The sequence below is a fragment of the Amblyraja radiata genome, chromosome 25 (genome assembly GCF_010909765.2).
Source record: "Amblyraja radiata isolate CabotCenter1 chromosome 25, sAmbRad1.1.pri, whole genome shotgun sequence".
Taxonomy (NCBI): domain Eukaryota; kingdom Metazoa; phylum Chordata; class Chondrichthyes; order Rajiformes; family Rajidae; genus Amblyraja; species Amblyraja radiata.
In genome coordinates, this window is record NC_045980.1 from 32788961 (window position 1) to 32813529 (window position 24569).

At 45.8% G+C, this 24569-nt stretch overlaps 1 protein-coding gene across 2 annotated transcripts in view; it reads left to right on the plus strand.

Moving 5' to 3' along the window:
* The first annotated feature begins 4940 nt into the window (after nt 1-4940).
* acacb (acetyl-CoA carboxylase beta) overlaps nt 4941-24569 on the plus strand; it is a 90479-nt gene continuing 70850 nt past the window's right edge. Inside the window, exons 1-10 of one of the 2 annotated variants that reach the window (XM_033043784.1) lie at nt 4941-5430; nt 11144-11273; nt 12181-12319; nt 12440-12549; nt 15701-15782; nt 17421-17519; nt 18781-18890; nt 19514-19624; nt 21297-21506; nt 23520-23690. In XM_033043784.1, coding sequence (XP_032899675.1) covers nt 5381-5430; nt 11144-11273; nt 12181-12319; nt 12440-12549; nt 15701-15782; nt 17421-17519; nt 18781-18890; nt 19514-19624; nt 21297-21506; nt 23520-23690 — 1212 coding nt within the window. In that variant the 5' untranslated portion in view covers nt 4941-5380. The remainder of the gene's footprint in view (nt 5431-11143; nt 11274-12180; nt 12320-12439; nt 12550-15700; nt 15783-17420; nt 17520-18780; nt 18891-19513; nt 19625-21296; nt 21507-23519; nt 23691-24569) is intronic. The other variant, XM_033043786.1, reaches the window with a different exon arrangement.

Here is a 24569-nt window from a genome sequence, read left to right on the forward strand (position 1 = left end):
TCGCCAGCGGCCCGAGTGCGCAGGCGCGGCCGGCCCGTCTCCCTGGCGACGCCGACGCGCCGCCATCTTGGTAAAGGAGACATGGTCCACCATTGCTGGCGGGGCCAAGGCTGACGGGCAAGACAACAACAGCTGCGGTTAAACACTTATAGATCCTGTGGGTGGATGTTTGCTCTGATTGTACTTAATCTGGCATTGTGTTTATGTCTTGTGATCATATACTGAACTGTATGCAAAATAAGTATTTTACTCTTTTGCCTCATATATGACAATATATCATATACAATAATTTCCAATATATGATAAAATACAAGGGCGGCACGGTGGGGCAGCAATAGAACTGCTGCCTCACAGCGCCAGAGACCTGACTATCTGTCTGTACGGAGTTTGTACGTTCTCCCCGTGACCACGTGGGTTTTCTCCGGGTGCTCCGGTTTCCTCCCACATTCCAAAGACGTACAGGTGTGTAGGTTAATTTGCTTGGTAAAATTGTAAATTGTCCCTAGTGTGTAGGATAGTGCTAGTGCACTATTGTACAGATCGCTGGACTGCGTGGACTCGGTGGGCCGAAGGGCCTGTTTCCACACTGGATCTCTAAACTAAACTAAACTAAACTAAACAATAATATATAATAAAGAACCATTCAACCGTTTGTTGCTGCCTTACAGCACTTGCAGCGCTGGAGACCCGGGTTTGATCCCGACTACGGAATCTGTACGGAGTTTGTACATTCTCCCTGTGACCGTGTGGGTTTTCTCCAATATCTTTGGTTTCCTCCCACACTCCAAAGACGTACAGGGTTTGTAGGTTAATTGGCTTGGTATAAATGTAAAAACCGACTGGATAGACTCGGTTTGTACTCGCTAGAATTTAGAAGATTGAGGGGGGATCTTATAGAAACGTACAAGATTCTTAAGGGGTTGGACAGGCTAGATGCAGGAAGATTGTTCCCGATGTTGGGGAAGTACAGAACAAGGGGTCACAGTTTAAGGATAAGGGGGAAATCTTTTAGGACCGAGATGAGGAAAACATTTTTCACACAGAGAGTGGTGAATCTCTGTAATTCTCTGCCACAGAAGGTAGTTGAGGCCAGTTCATTGGCTATATTTAAGAGGGAGTTAGATGTGGCCCTTGTGGCTAAAGGGATCAGGGGTATGGAGAGAAGGCAGGTACAGGATACTGAGTTGGATGATCAGCCATGATCATATTGAATGGCGGTGCAGGCTCGAAGGGCCGAATGGCCTACTCCTGCACCTATTTTCTATGTTTCTATGTCTCTAGTGTGTGTAGGATAGTGTTAATGGTCGGCACAGACACAGTGGGCCGAAGGGCCTGTTTCCACGCTGTATCTCTAAACTAAACTAAACTCACTTAAATTATGTATGTATTGTGCAGCTGTTCTTTTTCAAAGGTATTTATTACGATAAATGGACATAGCATGATGATATTCTTGGCTAATAAGCAATTTCAGTAGCTAGTAATTGCAAAGTGATGCCCCTGGATTTCTGTATTGTCTGCAAAACCTTTTTCTGGATACTATATTGCATATATCTGGGAGTTCCTGTAAAAAGCTTCAGTTAACAATATGTCTCTGTATTCTTTACAGATGGACAGAAACTCTAGTCGAATCTTATTTAAAAAATGTAAGGTATGGCTACCATATGTTGTATGTTAACTGCTTCCCTTAACAGTTCTCCTGGTTGGGGTATTCGATGTCTCTAGTTAAGGACATCTGCTCTTGAGCTTTTTCCATGTCTCTGTTTTTTTTAGGTCTGTTCAATGTGTACAGTGGTGATTGGAATGGATTGTAGCTGCAGGCATTGAATGACAAGAGCAAAAATGGAATGGTGAGAGAGAAAGTCGGGGCTACAGGAGCAGAAAGAATACTGAAAGAAAAGCGTAATCACACATAGGCTGGTGCAAATCTGTTGTAAATGCATAAACGTTTAATAGCGCATTTGGCAGGACTAGAGGCGGCACAGTGGCACAGTGGTAGAGTTGCTGCCTCACAGCTCCAGGGACCCTGGTTCGATCCTGACAGAGGGTGCTGTCTGTATGGGAGTTTGTACGTTTTCCTTGTGACCGCGTAGGTTTTTTCAGGGTGCTCCGGTTTCCTCCCTCACTCCAAAAACGTACAAGTTTGGAGGTCAATTGGCTTCGGCCAAAATTGTAAATTGTCCCTAGTGTGTAGGATAGTGTTAGTGTACAATGTGATCGCTGGTCGGCGCGGACTCGGTTTGCTGAAGGGCCTGTTTCCCCGCTGTATCTCTAAAGTCCAAACTCTGGAAGTCTAACTGGGTGTCATCTGTAAGAGTTTGAGACACAAAATTCACTGACTTACTTAATCAACTCAAGTAAGTGAATTTCGATGAAGTGAAGTTTCAAGATTCTTTAGTAACTTCAAGGTTCTTTAGTAACTTGTCAGTTTCTTTGTTGAACTAAATTAAGGCGCATGTTGCAATCAAAAGCGCTTGAACAATTGGTTGGGAAGAAAGCCAAACTGTAAGAAAGACAACTGCGCCTCCTTTTCAAGATTTCGATTCAAGATTCAAGTGAAAGAACGATGAAGGAAAAGAGGAGGTTGTAACAGTGAGGGACTGAAATAAAAAACGTTAAAGGCACAGAAATCAGCGTTTGCGATGATAATGCAATCTCTGTGTTTTTCTTCTCTCCCACATAAAACTGATAGCAATGTCTGTAGCCTGCATGTGCAGTTTCTGTCTGTGGTATTCTGAAATTCCTTATACATGGGTGAATACATCTATGGCAATGAAAATACAATTTGTGTTCAATCGTATTCCCTCAGAATAATAATATCACAACTCCATATTTTGGAAAATCATTAAATCACTTAATTTCTCTAACTTCAAGTAACCCTTGCATTCTCTCTCTATCTCTCCCCCACCCAAGTCATCCTACTAGTTTCACTGTCGTCCTGCTTATTTTCACTGTTCGTATCCACTTGTTATCACCTTCTCCACAGCCAACAATGGACCATTGTGGGCTTCACCTTCCCTTAACCAAACTGCTGCCTTTGATATATTATTTTCATACCTTTTGTTCATTTGTTCCTTGTATCTTACCAGGCACGGCCCTGCCTTAGGTCATCTGTGGTTGGCGCTGACTAGACCTGGTCTTTTCTCGCCTCCAGCTCTTCATCCCCCCAATCCCTACTTTCGGTCTGGGGAGGGGTCCCCACCCGAAACGCCACCATCTCTCCCGAGATGCTGCCTGACCCACCAAGTTACTCCAGCACTTTGTGTCTATCTTTAATATAAACCAGCATCTGCAGTTCTTTGTTTCTACATGTTCTCCAGAGATGCTGCTTGACTCGCTCAGTTACTCCAGCACTTTTGTGTCCTGTTGTGAAAAATATAAGAGACCTGAAAGACAATGACATCTTGCAGATGACCTAAGAAATATCTATTTTCTCCTGTTTTGCATCTGTCTTTTTAACTTGGTCTCTGTACATGAATTGTCTTATTTTAATGCCTTAGTCTTTACAACAAATTTCCGAAATGCACACTTTCACACCTTGTGAATGTTTTCCTTTAACCCCCAAAAATATGTCTTTCCCATTTTTCTGCTTAGTTTCACTGTTCGTATCGTTTAGTTCAGAGATACAGCACGGAAACAGGCCGAAGATAGACAGAACAAGCTGGAGTAACATAGAAACATAGAAACATAGAAATTAGGTGCAGGAGTAGGCCATTCGGCCCTTCGAGCCTGCACCGCCATTCAATATGATCATGGCTGATCATCCAACTCAGTATCCCGTACCTGCCTTCTCTCCATACCCCCTGATCCCCTTAGCCACAAGGGCCACATCTAACTCCCTCTTAAATATAGCCAATGAACTGGCCTCGACTACCCTCTGTGGCAGGGAGTTCCAGAGATTCACCACTCTCTGTGTGAAAAAGGTTCTTCTCATCTCGGTTTTAAAGGATGTAACTCAATGGGACAGGCTGCATCTCTGGAGAGAAGGAATGGGTGACGTTTCGGGTCGAGACCCTTCTTCAGACTGGCCCTTGTGCCCTGGAAACAGGCCCTTGGGCCTACCAAGTCCGCTCCGACCAGCGATCCCCACACATTAACACTACCCGACACACACTAGGGACAATTTTACATTTACACCAAGCCAATTAACGTACAAACCTGTACGTTTTTGGAGTGTCTCGGAGAAAACCTACACAGGTCACGGAGTGAACGTACAGACTAAGCACCCATAGTCAGGATCGAACCCGGGTCTCTGGCGCTGTGAGGCAGTATCTCTACCTTTGCGCCACTGCGCCATCCTTTTTCTGTTTTAATCATTTGAACTTCGTTAGGTTATGATTAAATACCTTTTGGAGTCTAATTTCATTTCAGAAACCTTTGATCAGACTTTATCTTGCACTAAACGTTATTCACTTTATGTCTGTGGAATTCTCTGCCTCAGAGGGCGGTGGAGGCAGGTTCTCTCGATGCTTTCAAGAGAGAGCTAGATAGGGCTCTTAAAATAGCGTAGTCAGGGGATATGGAGAGAAGGCAGGAATGGGGTACTGATTGTGGATGATCAGCCATGATCACATTGAATGGCAGTGCTGGTTCGAAGGGCCGAATGGCCTCCTCCTGCAACTATTGTCTATTGTCTATTATTGCCTTTATCATGTATCTGTACACGGAGGAAGGGCCCAATTGTAATCATGTGTTGTCTTTCCGCTGACTGGTTAGCACGCGACAAAAGCTTTTCATGTACCTCGGTACACGGGACCATTAGCTAAACTCAAAGTCAGGTTTGGATATAGTAATATTCCTCCAGATTGCTGGCCCTGTCTTGAAGTATCGCTCTTTTCTTTCACTGTGGTTGTGCCCGTGTTTTAAGATGCTATAACTGTTATGAATTAAAAGAGGTCAAAGTTAGCGAGAGTGGGTCGGATCGAGTTACCGCAGCTGGCATAAAGTCATGTTTTTCTTGTCAGCGTGGCTAGCTTTAAATATATTCCTTTATGTAAGTTGCAAGGGGGTCCTTTTTAACTTGGGTATCCACAATAACTTCATAGTTAGTGAGTGGGTAGTTGAAGACAAATGCTTCAAGTCAGCAGCAGCTTACTTAAATCCCGTGTGAACGTTTTCCATCCCGCCTCTTCCTGATCGAGATAAGATATTGTAGAATAAATGTAAGTAGCCAGCAAAGTTGCAGCACTCGTCCTTGTGTGTGTGTGTGTGTGTGTGTGTGTGTGTTTGTCTGCAAAAGCAGCGGGGCACAGGGGAAGTCAAAGTCAGCGTTTTTGTTATTGTAGCTGCTCTCTGGACCTCGTTGTGGGGAGGGTTGAAGCAAATGAAGCTTACTTAGTCCAAGGGCTTCGCTGGAAAATAAAATGTCAGCTTGAACTCTTCCATGGCGGGGAAAAACAATCCAAATTCAGCCTGGGCTCAGTATCTGAGGAGGTAAGTGAAAGTTGTTTTAAAAACAAACACTGAAGATCAATCAGGCCTGTTTCTCGTACGTAGCATTTATTCTCTTCAAAGTAATCAATTAGCCAGAGTTGACCACTTGCCAGCTTGACAAACTGTAAACACTGCCTCACATGATTGTACTTAACATGTGTTTAAACCTTTACTTTAACATATTAGCCTCCGTGCCCTGAGTATATGTGTTAATGTGGAATAAAATCACGGGTTTTAATTGATTCCTTCAGCAATGATGGGAGAAAATGCTGCGGTAAGGCGCCTTTGTTTCAGTGTTGTTTGTGGCTTCGTTCTTGCAACAATAAGTGGACTTCAGATATTAATAATTAGCTGTGGTTTGCTTTGGCACACTACGGGATCACGGATGGGGCTAAAAAGTTCACGTGCCAACAAAATCCAGCACTCTTGAATGGGTATACGCACAAAATGCTGGAGTCAGACAGCCATCTCTGGAGAAAAGGAGTAGGTGACATTTCGGGTCGCGACCCTTCTTCAGACTGAGAATCAGGGGAAAAGGACAAAATGCATACAATCTTCTACCTTGTTCATTCCAGTCCATTAGTTGCAGTAGTTGGCGCTACTTCAAGCATTAAAGAGAATGCTCAACAGCAAAGAGTGACACAAAATGCTGGGGTAACTCAGTCTGAAGAAGGGTTTCCGACCCGGAACATCACCTTTTCTCCAGAGAAGCTGCCTGTCTGCCTAGCTGGTGTATCAATGTGTTGCACTTTCACGAGAATCCACACACCAGCAAGAATTAGTGCTTGTTCCCAGGTAATGGTGTGGCTGCATTTATTTCCCTTCAAGAGGCTGTGGCTGGCCTGGTCAATGTGTACCCCTGTTGTTATAATCCCACAAGGGTGCAGAGAACAGAATGCCAAGATATCTTTGAGGGGACAAGTGAGACCGAGTGAAATTTCCGATCTTGGCATTTGCTATAATCTCACGGATAAAAATTGTAAATTGTCCCTAACGTGTGAGATAGTGTTTGTGTGCGGGGAATGCTGGTCGGTGTAGACTCGGTGGGCCGAAGGGCCTGTTTCCGTGGCTTGACCCTCCAACCTTCCCAACTCTCTCTCCACCTTGCTATCTTGATGGCATGGGCTCTCCAACTTTAATTCCCAAAATAGTAAAACAAATCTTTAAATCTCTTGATAACTGTCAAATAAATGTATTTTATCCAATTATGGCAAAGAAGGAAACTTTGCCTCAACTAGTTAGCTTCTGTACTTTTGTGCATATTCTTACTTTGGTTTATGATGGTCACGAGTACCGTGATACAGTGAAAAGCTTTTTGTTTGCATGCTATCCAGTGAGAGAAAATACTATAAATGATTACAATCAAGCTGTCCACAGTGCTCAGATATAGGATAACGGGTACTACCTTTAATGCAAAGATGCGTGGGTTTTCTCCGGGTGCTCCGGTTTCCTCCCACATTCCAAAGACATACAGGTTTGCATGTTAATTGACTTGGGTAAAAATTGTAAATTGTCCCCAACATGTGTGATAGTGTTTGTGTGCGTGGAATGCTGGTCTGTGTGGGCCGAAGGACCTGTTTCCGTGCTGTATCTCTAAACTAATCGAAGTCCAATATATTCGGTGACACTTAATATGAATAAGCAGAGTGTTCTGTAATAATCTACAGTTCTATTTTTGGATAGATAATAATACCTTTAAAAAATTGCAGAAGGTGCTCCTTGAGTATGTATCTGCATGGTCAAAGTTCGGCAATTAAGATGTGATAAGCACAATCATGACCATGACAAGGAGGCAAATTGGAGGAACACCACCTCATATTTCGCTTGGGCAACTTACACCCCAGTGGTATGACTATTGATTTCTCTAACGTCAAGTAACCCTTGCAACCCCTCTCAACCACCCCCCCCCCCCCCCCCCTACCCAAGTCGTTGTATTAGCTTCAAAGTTATCTTTTTGAGTCTCATTGTCTTCACCCAGGCCACAGCTAATAATGGCCTGTCTCCTTTTTTTGCATATTCACTTGTTCTATATCTCTCTATATCACCATCTATATCTCTTGTTTCCCTTCCCTCCGACTCTCAGTTTGAAGAAGGGTCTCGACCCGAAATGCTGTCTGACCCGCTGTGTTACTCCAGCTTTTTGTGTCTATCTTCAGTCTAAACCAGCGTCTGCAGTTCCTTCCGACACAGTGACAAAGAGGAGCAAGAATACTCTACTAGGGAGAAGTAGTTTTTGATTGAGTTAGAAGTGCAGTTTACAGGAAGTTTTCAGTTTATTTTTATGATAGTGCCCATTCTCACATTATACTACAGGGAATGTACCACTGTAGATGGAACATGTTGGTTAGTGTGGGCAAGTTGGGCCGAAGGGCCTGTTTCCACACTGAATGATTATGACTAAAATCCGAAGGGCAACTTTACAGTCAGAGGGTAGTGGTTATATGAACCAAGCTGCAAGAGGTAGAGGCAGGTACGACACTGCATTTAAAAAAGCATTTGGATAAGGTCATAAGGAATAGGTGCATAATTAGGCCATTCGGCCCATCAAGTCTACTCCGTCGTTCAATCATGGCTGATCTATCTCTCCCTCCTAATCCCATTCTCCTGCCTTTTCCCATAACCTCTGACACCCGTGCTAATCAAAAATCTATCCATCTCTGCCTTAAAAATATCCATTGACTTGGCCTCCACAGCCTTCTGTGGCAAATAATTCCACAGCCTTCTGTGGCAAATAATTCCACAGCCTTCTGTGGCAAATAATTCCATAGATTCCACCCTCTGACTAAAGAATATCTCCTCATCTCCTTCCGAAAAGAACATCCTTTAATTTGGAGGCCATGACCTCTAGTCCTGGACTCTCCCACTAGTGGAAACATCCTCTCCACATCCACTCTATCCAACTCTTTCACTATTCTGTATGTTTCAATGAAGTCCCCCCTCATTCTTCTAAACATAAATAGGTACATGGATAGGAAAGAAATGGAGGGATCAAATGTAGGAAAGTGGGAATGGCGTAGTAGGAATACCGGTTGACAGGAGGTTGGGCTGATGGGACTGTTTCCGTGATGCTTGACTCTTATGCTGGGGAATCCCATCAGGATTGTGCCAAACCATTGAACTTCATTGGGAGGATAGACACAAAGTGCTGGAGTAACTCAGCGGGTCTGGTAGTATCTCTGGAGAAAAAGGATGGGTGACATTTTGGGTTAGAACCCTTCTTCAGACTTAAAGTAGAGGGGAGGGAACAGGAGGTGGGAGAAATGTGCAGGAAGGAACTGCAGATGCTGGTTTAAACCGAAGATAGACACACAAAGCTGGAAGAACTCAGCAGGACAGGCAGCATCTCTGGAGGGAAGGAATGGGTGATGTTTCCGGTCGAGATGAGGAGAACTTCTTTTGGACTCCATTTGGAGTGTTGTTTGCAACTGCAGTACGATCTGTATCCCGGTGAGTCCTGAACTCCCTGTGTGTGTTTGGGACTTAGTTCCTTTAAAATGACTGCTGCTGATTGCTGATTGCTGAAGAAGGGTCTCGACCCGAAACATCACCTATTCCTTCGCTCCATAGATGCTGCCTCAACCACTGAGTTTCTCCAGCATTTTTGTCTACCTTCGATTTTTCCCGCATCTGCAGTTCTTTCTTAAACGGTCCCATAAGAGCAGTCAGCAAGATTTAATCAAAAATCTCTTGTTCGTCTTCGACCTGAAATATTAACTCTATTTCTCTTTCCACGGATGCTGCTTGACCTGGATTCTTGTATTCTAGTTTTTTTGTTGTTAATCTTTACTTCAAAATCTCCTTCTTTGTTTTATTATGCTTCTAAGAATTGCCTTGAGACAGGTTCTTAAGTTAAAGACCTGTTACAAAGACAAGTCCTTCATGTAAGAAACATTTCAGCAACTATGTTTGGAGTAAAAGGATAACTAGTAAAAAGTTGTGCGTCATCCTTTGGATCAACTATAATGGATGTTTTGTGACTGGTAAGATCACATTATGTCCTCGTTACTAATTAGCTTACCGAGAAATGTTCATGGTCAATGCTCTTAATGATCAGCCTTCCCTAAAACAGTCTATTGTCCATGGTTCCCATGGATAAGGCAGTTCATTGTGCTAAAATAAAGTTAACATGAGTAAATAATATTGCTCTACAACAGTAAGCTTACTACGAGATGTTGCGCTTTCAAACTTTCTTCAACGGCGGCACGGTGGCGCAGCGGTAGAGTTGATACCTTACAGCGCTGGAGACCCGGGTCCCAGGTTCGATCCTGACTAGTGGCGCTCGTCTGTATGGAGTTTGCACATTCTCCCCGTGACCTGCCTGGGTTTTCTCCGAGTTTCCTCCCACACTCCAAAGACGTACAGGACTGTAGGTTAATTGGCTTGGTATAAGCCTCAGTGGCTTGGCTGGGGATGATCAGCCATGATCACATTGAATGGTGGTGCTGGCTCGAAGGGCCGAATGGCCTACTCCTGCACCTATTGTCTATTGTCTATTGTATACATGCAAAATTGTCCCTGGTGTGTGTAGGATAGTCTTAGTGTGCGGGGGTTGCTGGTCGGTGCGGACTCGGTGGGCCAATGGGCCTGTTTCCGCGCTGTATCTCTAAACTAAAAAAAGCTTCAATTGTCCGCCTTTCATTAAGTCTGGGAAAAAGGAACGGTAAAAGAAGTATAACTCTGCCAAAATAACAAACACATTTTAGCATTAATCTTGCAGATAAAATGCATTGCTGCCTGCCTCCCCATTGGGCTCAGTGAAATGCTGCAGCCTTGTTGAGAATCATTACATTGGCATAGTCATCCTCATAAAGAGATTCTATTTAATTGACTATAGACACAAAATGCTGGAGTAACTCAGCGAGACAGGCAGCATCCCTGGAGAGACGAGATGCTGCCTGTCCCGCTGAGTTACTCCAGCATTTTGTGCCCATCTTCGGTTTAAACCAGCAACTGCAGTTCCTTCCTACACTACTTAATTGTGGACTGTGCCAAGGAATGAAATTGTGATGAATGGGGAAACCCCTCATGAATCTGGACTCATTTCTGATCATAGAAAACTGAGTGCTGTTGTCAACGGCCATTGAGCACTTAGGTTTAACACACACTTACGTTTAATTTTTTCCCCCGTAATATAAATGTTGTAATATTGAGAACAGCTGCGGCACAAATCACGACAAATTAATGTCTCATTGCACGTTATCAGGAACAGGGTACTGAATGGGGATGATCAGCCATGATCACATTGAATGGCAGTGCTGGCTCGAAGGGCCAAATGGTCTACTCCTGCACCTATTGTCTATTGTCCATTGTCTATTGTAACACAAAAAAATTGAACTGGAGAAAGTGTTCACAAAGCTATTTTTAAATTCTGCCGCAAATACAGGCTCTTCTTTTTTATTCAGTGATTCTTCCCTTTCACCACTTATGTTTTGGCTTGTTAGGTTTTTTCTCAATAGGACATTAATTTTTGTTTGAAGCTACACGTCACCTTTTTGACTTTTGTAGGTTGGTGTGTATGAAGTCGATGTGAATAGGGATCTAACGACTTTTAATATTTAAGATTAATATCAGTCGCATCAAAGACTTCTGCTGGGGTTGAAGGGGTGTGGGGAATGTTCGGGATGAGTGGGGCAGACACACAAGGAAACATCTAATGGTGATAGATGGCTTCACTTTTAATGACTGCTTCTTAGGTTTTTTTGTTTTGTTCCAGGCCTAGTATGTCAGCCTTGCATCTAGCAAAGGGCAGGGAGGACCAAAGGCTGGATCTTCATCGGGATTTCACCGTGGCTTCTCCTGCTGAGTTTGTCACCCGGTTTGGAGGGAATCGAGTTATTGAAAAGGTAGGAACCGCACCAGGTTTAAGGGCGGCACGGTGGCGCTGCGGTAGAGTTGCTGCCTTGCAGCGGTAGAGAACCGGGTTCCATCCTGTCTGTACGGAGTTTGTATGTTCTCCCCATGACCACGTGGGTTTTCCCCGGGTGCTCCGGTTTCGTCCCACGCTCCAAAGACGTGCAGGTGTGTAGATTAGTTGGACCGGTCAGCTGTAAAATTGTCCCTCGTGTTAGTGTACGGGGCGATTGGCTGGTAGGCACGGACTCGGTGGGCCAAATGCCCTGTTTCCGCACTGTATCTCTTAAGATAAACTGCATTGAATGGACATATGGGATATCCTTTAGGATGTATTTGGTAAGAAGCCACATAAACCAGGGCCGGGCCACCTTCACTAGACTCACCTGCCTGCATTTGACCCAGTTGAGTCTGAAGAAGGGTTTTGGCCTGAAACGTTGCCTATTTCCTTCGCTCCATAGATGCTGCTACACCTGCTGAGTTTCTCCAGCATTTTTGTCTACCTGCCTTTGACCCATATCCCTCCAAACCTGTTCTTCCACTCTTCTAGCTTTCACCCCTCCCCCCCTCCCCCCCGCGCGTGCAATCAGTCTGAAGAAGCATCACAACCTGAAATGTCACCTATCCACGTTCTCCGGGGATGCCAGCTGAACCACCGAATTACTCCAGCATTTTGTGTCTCTCCTTGGTAAACCAGCATCTGCAGTTGCTTGTTTCCAAATGTCTTTGCACGTTTGGAAGAGTGTAGGAGCTTGCCCCAATCTGCCCTGTTGACTTGTAACATTCTGAAGAAGGGTTTCGGCCCGAAACGTTGCCCATTTCCTTCGCTCCATAGATGCTGCCGCACCCGCTGAGTTTCTCTGACTCTTTTGTCTGACTCGTAGCATTGTTCTTTGCCAGGTTCTAATTGCCAACAATGGCATAGCCGCCGTCAAATGCATGAGGTCCATCCGTAGATGGTCCTACGAGATGTTTCGCAATGAGAAAGCCATTCGGTTTGTGGTTATGGTGACTCCAGAAGATCTGAAGGCTAATGCAGGTATGCATGGTGCAAAAGCCTTTGTGTAAAAATTGCAATTGTTGTAACTGAATTAAATCTATCACTGCTGAATTATTTTACTCTAAGACATGTACGAATTACATAATACTGTCATTTTAGAATACATCAAAATGGCAGATCACTATGTCCCAGTAACTGGAGGCCCGAACAACAACAATTATGCCAATGTGGAACTGATTGTGGACATCGCAAAGAGAATCTCAGTGCAGGTAAGTTATACTACCACAACACTTAGAACTAAATGTAATAGTTGAGGCAAACAAACGTAGGGTCAGCTCAGGGGACTGGGATATTGTAGCCATAAACAGAAACATGGGTGTGAGAAGGGCAGGACTGGCAGCTCAACATTCAAGGGTATAGATGCTACAGGCATGACAGAGGTGCAGATAAGAGAGGGTAGACAAAAATGCTGGAGAAACTCAGCGGGTGAGGCAGCATCTATGGAGCGAAGGAAATAGGCGACGTCGCCTATTTCCTTCGCTCCATAGATGCTGCCTCACCCGCTGAGTTTCTCCAGCATTTTTGTCCACCTTCGATTTTCCAGCATCTGCAGCTCCTTCTTAAACATGCAGATAAGAGAGGGTGGGTTGTCTTTCGATCATGGTGGACATTACTTTAGTTTAGAGATACAGGAATAGCTACCTCCCCACTGCCATCAGGCTATTAAACCTGGCTCGGACAAAACTCTGATTATTGGTGGCCCATTATCTGCTATTTGCACTTTATCAGTTTATTTGTTTATGTGTGTATATATATATATATTGTGGTATATGGACACGCTAGTCTGTTTTGTAGTAAATGCCTACTATGTTCTGTGTGCTAAGCGAAGCAAGAATTTCATTGTCCTATCCGGGACACATGACAATAAACTCACTTGAACTTGAACACTTGAACAGCGTGGAAACAGGCTCTTTGGCCCACCGAGGCCGCACCGACCAGCGATCCACGCACATTAACACTATCCTACACACACTAGGGACAATTTACATTTATACCATGCTGATTAACCTACAAACCCGTACGTCTTTGGAGTGTGGGAGGAATACCCGAGGGTGGGCAGCGCGACTCTCGTCAGCAGCGGCCTCTGCAGTCCGTCTGTGTTTTATTATTTTTTGTCTCGTTTTTATGTAGTTTTTGTTATTTTTTTTGTTGGGGTATGTGTGTGGGGGTGGTGTGGGGGTAACTTTAAAATCTTTCCCCTGCACGGAAGACCCGACCTTTTCTTTGTCGGGTCTCCGTTGTCGTTGGGGCTGCAACGTGGAGCGGCCTCCAACAGGAACGACCTGGGGTTCCAGCTGCGGAGCTGCCGACTACTCACCGTCACGGGGCTGGCCGAGTCCGGAGCAGGTGGAGCGGTGGTGGACGCTGCTGCCACCCGACCTCCGGAGATTCGGAGGCTGCAACTGCGGGTTTGGTGGACGGCGGCACCGGGAGCCTGCGGGTCCCTGCTGGGTGACCGCTTTTCGGGGCTTCCGCAACGGCGACTTCTCCCGCCCAAGTTGCGGGGTTGAAGATTACCTGAGCGGGGCCTTACAGCATCGCCCCGCGCGGCTTGGAATGGCCGCGGGACTCTGCGAGGGCACGCCGGGGGCTCTAACACCAAGACCCGGTGCGCGACCTTGCAACACCCGGCGTGGCTTTAATGGCCGCGGGACAATCGCCATCGCCAGCCGGGGGCTTTGACTCTGACTCTGACTCTGACATCGGGGAGGAGAGTGCAGTGGAGAGATAAGTTTTTTTTGCCTTTAGTTACTATGCATCAAATAGCTGGAATAAACTTCCTGAAGATTTAAGACTTGCCTCAACTTTGACCACTTTTAAAACAAGACTGAAAACTTTTATATTTACTTTAGCTTTCAGCTAAAGCTTAACTACATTGCACTTTTAACTTTTGCACTTTTTATAATGCATTTTTAATTTTGCTTTTCTTTTCTTTTAGTTCTTCTATTTTATTTAATCTTATTATTTCATTTATTGTATGACATGTTTTTATGTGAAGCACTTTGAGTCTGCCTCGTGTATGAAATGTGCTATATAAATAAAGTTGCCTTGCCTTGCCTTGCCTTGCCTTCCATCACAACGATGTGATGGATGTTTGTGTAAACTGTGTTGTGTCTCGGGTCTTTTTGTTTTGTAATGTATGGCTGCAGAAACGACATTTCGTTTGGACCTCAAGGGGTCCGAATGACAATAAATTGAATTGTATTGTATTGTATTGTATTGTATTGTATTGTATTGTATTGTATTGTATCTTGGAGAAAACCCACTCGGAGAACGTGCAAAGTCCGTGTAGACAGCACCCGTAGTCGGGATCGAACCCGGGTCTCCAGCGCCGAGAGGCAGCAACTCTACCGCTGTGCCACCGTGCCGCTATTGCAGAGGCCCTTGCAGAGATTTGCATCATCTTCAGCCATAGGCGAAGTTCCGGTAGATTGGAGGCTAATGTTGTACTGTTATTGAAGAAGGGCAGCAAGGACTTGCCTGGGAGCTGACTGCCGTGGTGGAGAAATTGCTGGAGAAGATTCTGAGGGGCAGGGTCCACCAGCATTTGGATAGGGATGGACCGAGACTTCATTTTGAATTGAAAGTTGATTGGGACTTTTGACTTTTAGAAAGACAATATTGACTTTTAAGAATTATGTTTGACTATACTAAATACAGTTAAGATAGGAGGACAGCTCAAAATACGAGAAGATGAAAAATCAATGAAGACCAAGCAAAGAGCAAAAGAAAGCATAAATATTTCAAACTACTCGGACTGAATCAATAGATAATAGACAATAGACAATAGATGCAGGAGTAGGTCATTCGGCCCTTCGAGCCAGCACCGCCATTCAATGTGATCATGGCTGATCAACCCCAATCAGTACCCCGTTCCTGCCTTCTCCCCATATCCCCTGATTGCTCATGCACAATAGTTTAGTTTAGTTTCGAGATACAGTGCTTAATCTGGCCCTTGGGCCCACCGGATCCCACCGACCACTAACACTATCCTACACACACTAGGGACAATTTACAATTTTACCAAGTCAATTTGCCATGAAAACTGTATGTCTTTGGAGCGTGTGAGGAAACTGGAGCACCCAGAGAAACCCTACACAGGCCATGGGGAGAACGTGCAAACTCCGTACAGTTAGCACCCGTGGTCAGGATCGAACCCGGATCTCTGGCGCTGCACCACCGTGCCGCCCTGGGATAGTGTTGGGAAAGTTATCTTATTGGAAATTCCCACCTCCATTTGCATTTGTTCATTTAAAATCTGTGTACGAGTATTACTACAGAGAAGATTATCTAAGATAGGAAATTATCTAAAAGACTTTTCAACATATGTATAGAATTGATATTTTTGTGTTCTGCTAGGCTGTCTGGGCTGGCTGGGGTCATGCATCAGAGAACCCCAAACTTCCGGAACTCCTTCAGAAATATAACATTGCGTTTTTAGGTAAGTATTTTTGTTCAGCAATAAATCACTGAATCATTGGAATTTATTTTTTGGTCAAATCCTTGATTATCCAAAGATGGACACAAAATGCTGGAGTAACTCAGCGGGCCAGGCAGCATCTCTGGAGAAAAGGAATAGGTGACGTTTCGGGTCGAGACCCTTCTTCAGACTGAGAGTCGGGGGGAGGGAAACTCGAGGTATGAAAAGGTTCAGGACAAATCAGAGTCGGCACGGATGATCAAGGAAAGGTGGAGCCCACAATGGTCCACTGTTGGCTGTGGAAGAGTTGATACTGAAAGGATACATGGATGTGAACAGTGGAACTAGCAGGACAACTAGGGTGGGGGAGGGGCAAAGAGAGAGAGGGAATGCAAGGGTTACTTGAAATTAGAGAAATCAATATTTTATACCGCTGGGTATAGAGCACAAAACTGCTATTGACTGAAAATATTCTAGAGTTGCACAAACTGCAACTTCTGCCACAACAAAGAATGAGATGAAGGAAGGTGAAAGTAGGTCCACGTGGTTTAGAATAAAATTAATATGGATAAGTTGTGCAATGTGACACTGCTGTTCTGTAAATAGACAATAGACAATAGGTGCAGGAGTAGGCCATTTGGCCCTTCGAGCCAGCACTGCCATTCAATGTGATCATGGCTGATCATCCCCAATCAGTATCCCGTTCCTGCCTTCTCCCCATATCCCCTGACTCCGCTATGTTTAAGAGCCCTATCTAGCTCTCTCTTGAAAGCATCCAGAGAACCTGCATTCACTGCCCTCTGAGGCAGAGAACTCCACAGACTCACAGCTCTCTGTGAGAAAAAGTGTTTCCTCGTCTCCGTTCTAAATGGCTTACTCCTTAATCTTAAACTATGGCCCCTGGTTCTGGACTCCCCCAACATCGGGAACATGTTTCCTGCCTCTAGTGTGTCCAAGCCCTTAACAATCTTATATGTTTAAATGCTATCTGATTTCATCGAAATCACTGCAAATAGTGCTACAATCTCTCAAAAACGAATTTACACAAAGTTTTAGAAAATCAAGGTATTACACTTCTGTTAACTAGGGTGAACGAATTTCCATAGCATGGCACAAAACCCTGCTGCCTCTGACTTGTGTAGGAAGGAGCTGCGGATGCTGGTTTACACCGAAGATAGACGACAAAAATGCCGGAGTAATTCAGTGGGACGGGCAGCATCTTGGGAGAGAAGGAATAGGTGACGTTTCGGTTCCAGACCCATCTTCAGTCTGAAGAAGGGTCTCAACCCGAAAGGCCACCCATTCCTTCTATCCAAGAGATGCTGCCTGTCCCGCTGAATTACTCCAGCATTTGAAGGGTCTCGACCCGAAACGTCACCCATTCCTTCTATCCTGAGATGTTGCCTGACCCGCTGAGTTACTCCAGCATTTTGTGTCTATCTCTGTCTCGCAACCAACTAATGATGAATTCCTAAGGTACACAAAATTGCTGGGGAAACTCAGCGGGTGCAGCAGCATCTATGGAGCGAAGGAAATAGGCGACGTTTCGGGCCGAAACCCTTCTTCTATGATGAATTCCTGTCCTGTTCACTTCAGTTGGAGCTGCTCTGCTTTCTCACTCTCGTCTCCAGTAGTTTTTGTCCATTTTATTTCCTACAGGTCCTTCAAGCCAAGCCATGTGGTCCTTGGGGGATAAAGTGGCCTCGACCATCATAGCACAGACCGCAGGGATACCGACATTACCTTGGAGTGGAAATGGTAAGACGATGAATCCCACTTATAGAGTCGTGAAAGTCATGGAAGCATTCAGCCCACCAAATCCACGCTGATCATCATACACCCAACCTTCACCAATCCTATGGTGGTTCCAATATATCCTCCCTCATTGACCTCAATTCCCCAACTAATCTACCACTCACCTGTACAATTTACAGTTACCAATTTACCTACCAACCGACGCGTCTTTGGAATATGCGAGGAAACTGGAGCGAACGGGGTGAAACCCACACGGTCACATGGGAAATATGGAAACTCCACATGGAACGCACACAAGGTCAGGATCGAACCCAGATCACGGGATGAGGAAGTAAAGGAACAAATCCTGGAATTTAAACCTGCAAGCCATCTATCTAAACGTGTGTCCCACAACACCACCTTTGTTGGATAATATAGCCACCTTAGCTTAAAATGGAAGACAAGAGGTGAATGTTCATTATGTTATTGGAATATTGGTAAAAATCCCGATGCAGGAAGAGGAATGGTTTAAGGTCTTCTTCTTTCGTGTGCCGTGCACAGCCTAAAGTTGTAGGACAACTTGTTCTATTTGATCTTCCGTTTGTGCACGTCGAGTTGATTGCATTAGTCAAAACAGGGCGGACCACGTGAAGGTTGCAATCTTAAGGTCTGAGGGGCTCTTTATGCTGAGCCGAGGCTGTATAAAGACCTGGAATTCTCAGCCCAGCAAGGGGTTAGTAGTGTTTAGCAGTCTTTAAATAAGTGTCACATCTCACAGGTTACAGGAGTAGAACTAGGCCATTCGGCCCATCGAGTCCACTCTGCCATTCAATCATGGCTGATCTCTGCCTCCTAATCCCATTTTCGTGCCTTCAAATTCACAAGTTATGGGAGTAGAATTGGGCCATTCGGCCCATCGTTTACACGTCTATTGCCTTCAAGAACAAAAGGTTTCTCGTTTCTCATCCGGCATGGAACATTTTCTGAACATCTCGACAATTTTCAGTTTTTTACCAATATTCCACAACATAACAAACATTCACCTCTTGCCTTCCATTCGAAGCTGTGGTGGAGATATTATCCATCAAAGATGGTGTTGTGGGATGGACATTTAGATAGATGCCTTGCAGGTGCCTCTGGCACTGATCTCCCCATGGACTATAATCTCAGGACTCGATCCGAAACATCACCCAGAGATGCTGCCTGTTCCACTGAGTTACTCCAGCATTTTGTGTCTGATTTATTATTCTGGGAGTTATACACGTTATGTCGTGTCATAATCTAGGTCTGGTTCTTGAATGGACGGAGGAAGATCAGAGGCTGAAGAGGACTGTCAGCGTCCCTAAGGAACTGTACATGACTGGTTGTGCACGAGATGCCACTGAAGGTTTAGAGGTACGAACTATTATACTTGTGACGAAACAAGGCATAAGAATTGTTGCGAACTTAGCTGTGGAATGTGCTGTCAAGTTGGAAAGGTTACAGAGAAGATTTACGAGGATGTTGCCAGGACTAGAGGGACTGAACGAGATGTTGAGGTTGGGTCGGCTGGGACATATTCCTTGGAGCGCAGGAGGATGAGGGGTGATCTTATAGAGGTGTATAATCTGAGTGTCTTGCCTCAGGTAATCAAAGTCTCTTGCCCAGAGTAGATGAATCAAGGGCCAGATGACATAGGTTTAAGGTGAAGGGGAAAAGATTTAATAGGAATCTGAGGGGGTAACCTTTTCACACAGAGGGTGGTGGATGTATGGACCAAGCTGTCAGAGGAGGTAGTTGAGGCAGGGACTATCCCAACATTTAAGAAGCAGTTAGACGGGCACTGTACATGGATAGGACAGGTTTGGAGGGATGTGGACCAAATGCTACCAAGTGTAGCTGGGACATGTTGGCCGGTGTGGGCATTTTTCTTGCACCAATCATTTGGGATCTTTTTGCAACAACTGCAGTTCTATGTACTGTGATATAAGCAACCTCCTTATTAAAGTTAAGCCAATCTTTCCCATGTTTATGTTTAGATTGCAGAAAGGATTGGATATCCGCTAATGATTAAAGCATCTGAAGGCGGTGGGGGTAAAGGGATTCGCAAGGTTGATAGTACAGATGACTTTCCCAAACTCTTCCGACAAGTAAGTTAGTCTTTGTACATTTTACCGTCACAGATATAGTGTGCTGTAGTTTAGTTTACTTTGTAGATACAGCATGGAAACAGGCCGATGTTTGGGCAATCCAGAAGCAGGCATCACAGTTGAAGAATAAGGGGTCGGCCATTTAGGGCTGAGATGAGGAAAATCTTCTTCAACCAGAGAGTTGTGAATCTGTGAAATTCTCTGCCACAGAAGACAGTGGAGGCCAATTCACTGGATGTTTTCAAGAGAGAGTTAGATATAGCTCTTAGGGCTAACGGAATCAAGGGATATGGGGAAAAAGCAGGATTTTAGATGATCAGCCATGATCATATTGAATGGCGGTGCTAGCTCAAAGGGCCGATCGGCCTACTGCACCTATTTTTCTATGTTTCTATGCCCTTCAGGCCACCGAGTTCACACCGACCATCGATCACCCGTTTACACTAGTTCCGTGTTATACCACTCTCTCATCCACTCCGTGCACACCAGAGGCAATTCACAGAGGGCCGAGTGGCGTACAAACCCATATGTCTTTGGGATGTGGGAGGAAACGGGAGCCACCTGGAGGAAACCCACCCGGTCACATGGAGAACGTGCAAACTCCACGCAGACGGCTCCCGGGGTCAGGCACGAACCCGGGTCTCTGGTGAAGTGAGGCAGTAGCTCTCCCAGCTGTGTCACTGTGCTACCCTAACCCAACCTAGTGCAACAAACTGAAATGCTCCCTGACTCCCTGCCTGCTGTGCTGCCTTAAAGATTGTGGTAACGTTTACTGTTTTGATAAGGTAACTGTAGATTGGGTATTACATCAGAGTAATGTATTAACCGAAGATCTCGGAGAAAAACCATGCGGTTACGGGGAGAACGTACAAACTTCGTACAGACAGCGCCCGTGGTCAGGATTGAATCTGGGTCCCTGGCGCTGTAAGGCAGCAACTCTACCGCTGTGCCACCGTGCCGCGATGTGGTATGGATATTATCACAATGGCACCCTATAAAAGTAGACCAAAAATATTTTAATCTTTGGATTCTCAAAACAGCTCCCGATTCATAACTGTGTGATCAATCAATCAAATGCCTGGTGTCTTCAATGATAGTTTATAGTCACATGTACCGAGGGACAGTGAAATGCTTTATTTTGCGTACAATCCGGTAAAATCATGTATCAGGCCTCATCTAGGCAGTGCACAGGAGTCGTCACAGTTCTGGCGGCGACAATGTTACAAAGGTTGACCGAACCGTCCTATCTGTTGCCGCCTGCCGCACGTAACTGCTGGCTTCCTCCCTTCCATCTCAGGTCCCCCCTATTCTCATTACCTCTCCTGTCTGAAGAAGGATCCCGGCCCAAAACATTGCCTATCCATGTTCTCTAGAGGTGCTTGCTATCTGTCTTGCTGCATTCATAAGTGACGAGAGCAGAATTAGGCCATTCGGCCCATCATGCCTACTCCGCCATTCAATCCTGGCTGATCTATCTCCCCCTCCTAACCCCATTCTCCTGCCATTCTCCCCATAACCCCTGACAACTACTGAGTTACTCCAGCACTTTGTGCATGTTTTTTGTGTTGTAAACTAGCATCTGCAGTTCCTTACCTCCAAACTACAGCAAGACCTGAATCACACTCAGCTGGGAGGGGGGAATGATTCTTCTGCTTTGGTTTCTCACCTCCAGGTGCAGACAGAGGTCCCTGGCTCGCCGATCTTCATCATGCAGATGGCCCAACACGCACGACACCTGGAGATACAAATCCTAGCAGACCAATACGGCAATGCAATCTCCCTATTTGGGCGTGACTGCTCCATTCAACGCAGGCACCAGAAAATCATTGAGGAAGCCCCGGCAACCATCGCACCTCTCTCGGTCATCGAGCACATGGAACAGGTGAATGGGAAGTGAGATGGGGGGGGGGGGGGGGTCTGTCTTAACTCCAATTTTTTAATACCATAGCATACCATATAACTTTATTCATCCCCGGAGGGAAATTGGTCTGCCAACAGTCACAACGCACAAGAAGGTACACAAAAACTTGAAATTAAAATTAAATTAAAAGTGAAAACAAAAAGAAAAAGAAAAGCGGCTGTTGGCTGCCTGCCGTGTGCACACAGCGCCTTATCTGGAATGGAGGAACGAACAAACAAACGAACACAGGCTTATCCCCTGGGCAGAGGATTCTAAAACTAGAGTTTCCCCCCCCCTCCTCCCCCCACATCGGGTCCCCCTTTGTTCTCCCACCATCCCTCACGGCGGTCCCCACATGTCAGGTTCTCCATTGTTCTTGACGGTGGTCCCCCCCCACGCCGGGTCCCCATTGTCTTCCCCGCCTCCCCCACGCGCTTATCGACCGCTGACCGCAGGGTCAGTCGTGAGGCTCCACCGTCACCGAGGCTCCACCACCGCCGAGGCTCCACTGCCGCCGAGGCTCCTGCTGCCGCTGAGGCTCCACCGCCACCGAGGCTCCACCACTGCCGAGGCTCCTGCTGCCGCTGAGGCTCCACCGTCGCCGAGGCTCCACCGCCGCTGAGGCTCCACCACCGCCGAGGCTCCTGCTGCCGCTGAGGCTCCACCGCCACCGAGGCTCCACCACCGCCGAGGCTCCTGCTGCCGCTGAAGCTCCACCGTCGCCGAGGCTCCACCGCCGCTGAGGCTCCACCACCGCCGAGGCTCCTGCTGCCGCTGAGGCTCCACCGTCACCGAGGCTCCACCACCGCTGAGGCTCCACCGTCACCGAGGCTCCACTGCCGCCGAGGCTCCTGCTGCCGCTGGGAGTGGCATCCTATAATAGGATGTCTCCGAGCTTATTGTTAATTTATTGCAAATACAGCTTCTTGGTACGCTTTGAGAACAGGTTCATAAGTTCATAGGACATAGGAGCAGAATTGGGCCATTCAGCCGACCGTGTCAAATTCATCGTTCAAAAGGAATAGGTGACGTTTCGGGTCGAGACTACTGCTATAGATCATAAGTGATAGAAGTAGAATTAGGCCATTTGGCCCATCAAGTCTACTCCTCCATTCAATCATGGCTGATCTATCTCTCCCTCTCAACCCCATTCTCCTGCCTTCTCCCCATAACCCCTGACACCCGTACTAATCAAGAATCTGTCAATCTCTGCTTTAAAAAAAAAAAAACCCAATAACTTGGTCTCCGCTGCTGCCTGTGGCAATGACTTCCACAGATTCACCACCCTCTGGCTAAAGAAGTTCCTCCTCCTAATCTCCTTTTTAAAAATACTTTCTAAAATACCTTCTGCATGTGGTGCTTGGATCCTACGATAAATTAATTTTTTAATACATTTGTTCAGGCTTTTGTAGTCGGCCGTGAATAACCAGTGCTAGTTTTTCATACTATGATTGGTTACAGGCATTCTGGTGGGTCTTTGATTTACAAGCTTCGTCAACCATTTACAACTGATGTAGGACCCTTAATTGAGTTTAGTTTAGAGATAATGTGCGTAAACAGGCCCTTCGGCCCACCAAGTCCGTGCCGACCAGCGAGCCCACTACACAAACACTGTTTACAAGTTTTACCAAAGCTAATTAACCTATAAACCCGTACATCTGTAAGGGAGGAGACTGGAGTTCTTCTAGAGAACCCGTGTGGTCACAGGGAGAATGTACAAACTCCCCACAGACAGCACCTGTAGTCAGGATTGAACCAGGGACTCTGAAGACCTAAGGCAGCAACTCTGCTGCCGCGCCACTGTGCGGGAACATTCAGGAATGGAATTATTCCCCACCTCATCCTTTTAGCCAATGCCAACTATTGGTAACTGTTCCACCCTTGCTGTTATTTTGGTCACAATTCCACCGCTGCGCCACCATGCCGCCCCCGACGATGAATTACAAAGATCACTATCACTAAGGCTGGTGTTTTCCTTATCTCATTGTTTTTCAGTATGCAGTGAGAATCGCCAAAATGGTTGCGTACGTCAGCGCGGGCACGGTGGAATACCTCTACAGTCCAGACGGCAGCTTCTACTTCCTGGAACTCAATCCTCGCCTGCAAGTGGAGCATCCCTGCACTGAGATGATTGCAGATGTCAACCTGCCCGCTGCCCAGTTACAGGTGAGATGCAGTAAGAAGGAACTGCAGTTTCTGGTTTAAACCGAAGATGGACACAAAAAGCTGGAGTAACTCGGCGGGACAGGCGGCATCTCCGGAGAGAAGGAATGGGCGACATTTCGGGTCGAGCATTCCTTCACCCATTCCTTCTCTCCAGAGATGCTGCCTGTCCCGCTGAATTACTCCAAATTTTTGTGGTCTTTCTACAGGTAAAATGTAGAGCAAGTTAACATGCTGCTGTCGAGTCTAAGTTGTTGGTCACAAGCATTGCTAATGACATTGTGGAACCCAAATTGTTCAATTCTCTTAAAATAAATGTTATTACTTTAGACTTCAGTGATTCAGTGAGAGAGGCCCTTCGGCCCATCGAATCCTCGCTGACCAGCCATCACCACGTACACTAGCACTATCCTACACACTATGGACACAACTACTAATTATACTTCTACTGGCCAAATTAAATTATACTTCTACCAACATTTTTCATGTATTTCATGTTTTTTTGATTGTTGGCAGATCAATTTCCCCTCCTGGGATAAATAAAGTTATATCGTATCGTATAGAAACATAGAAAGAAACATAGAAAGTAGGTGCGAGAGTAGACCACCCGGTCCGTCGAGCCCGCACCGCCATTCGCTCATGGCTGAACACTAAACAGACACACTTACCCACAAACAGTAGACACAAGACACAGAACACAAGACACTACCCTCCCCTTTATACCGCTATCACCCCTCTCCACCCCAAGAACCGCGTGATCTCCTGGGGGAGGCAAAAAACCGGATAAAAACCCAGGTCCAATTCGGGAAAAAAATCCGGGAAATTCCTCTCCGACCCCAATCCAGGCGATCGACACTTGTCCAGGAGATCACTCAGGTCTTA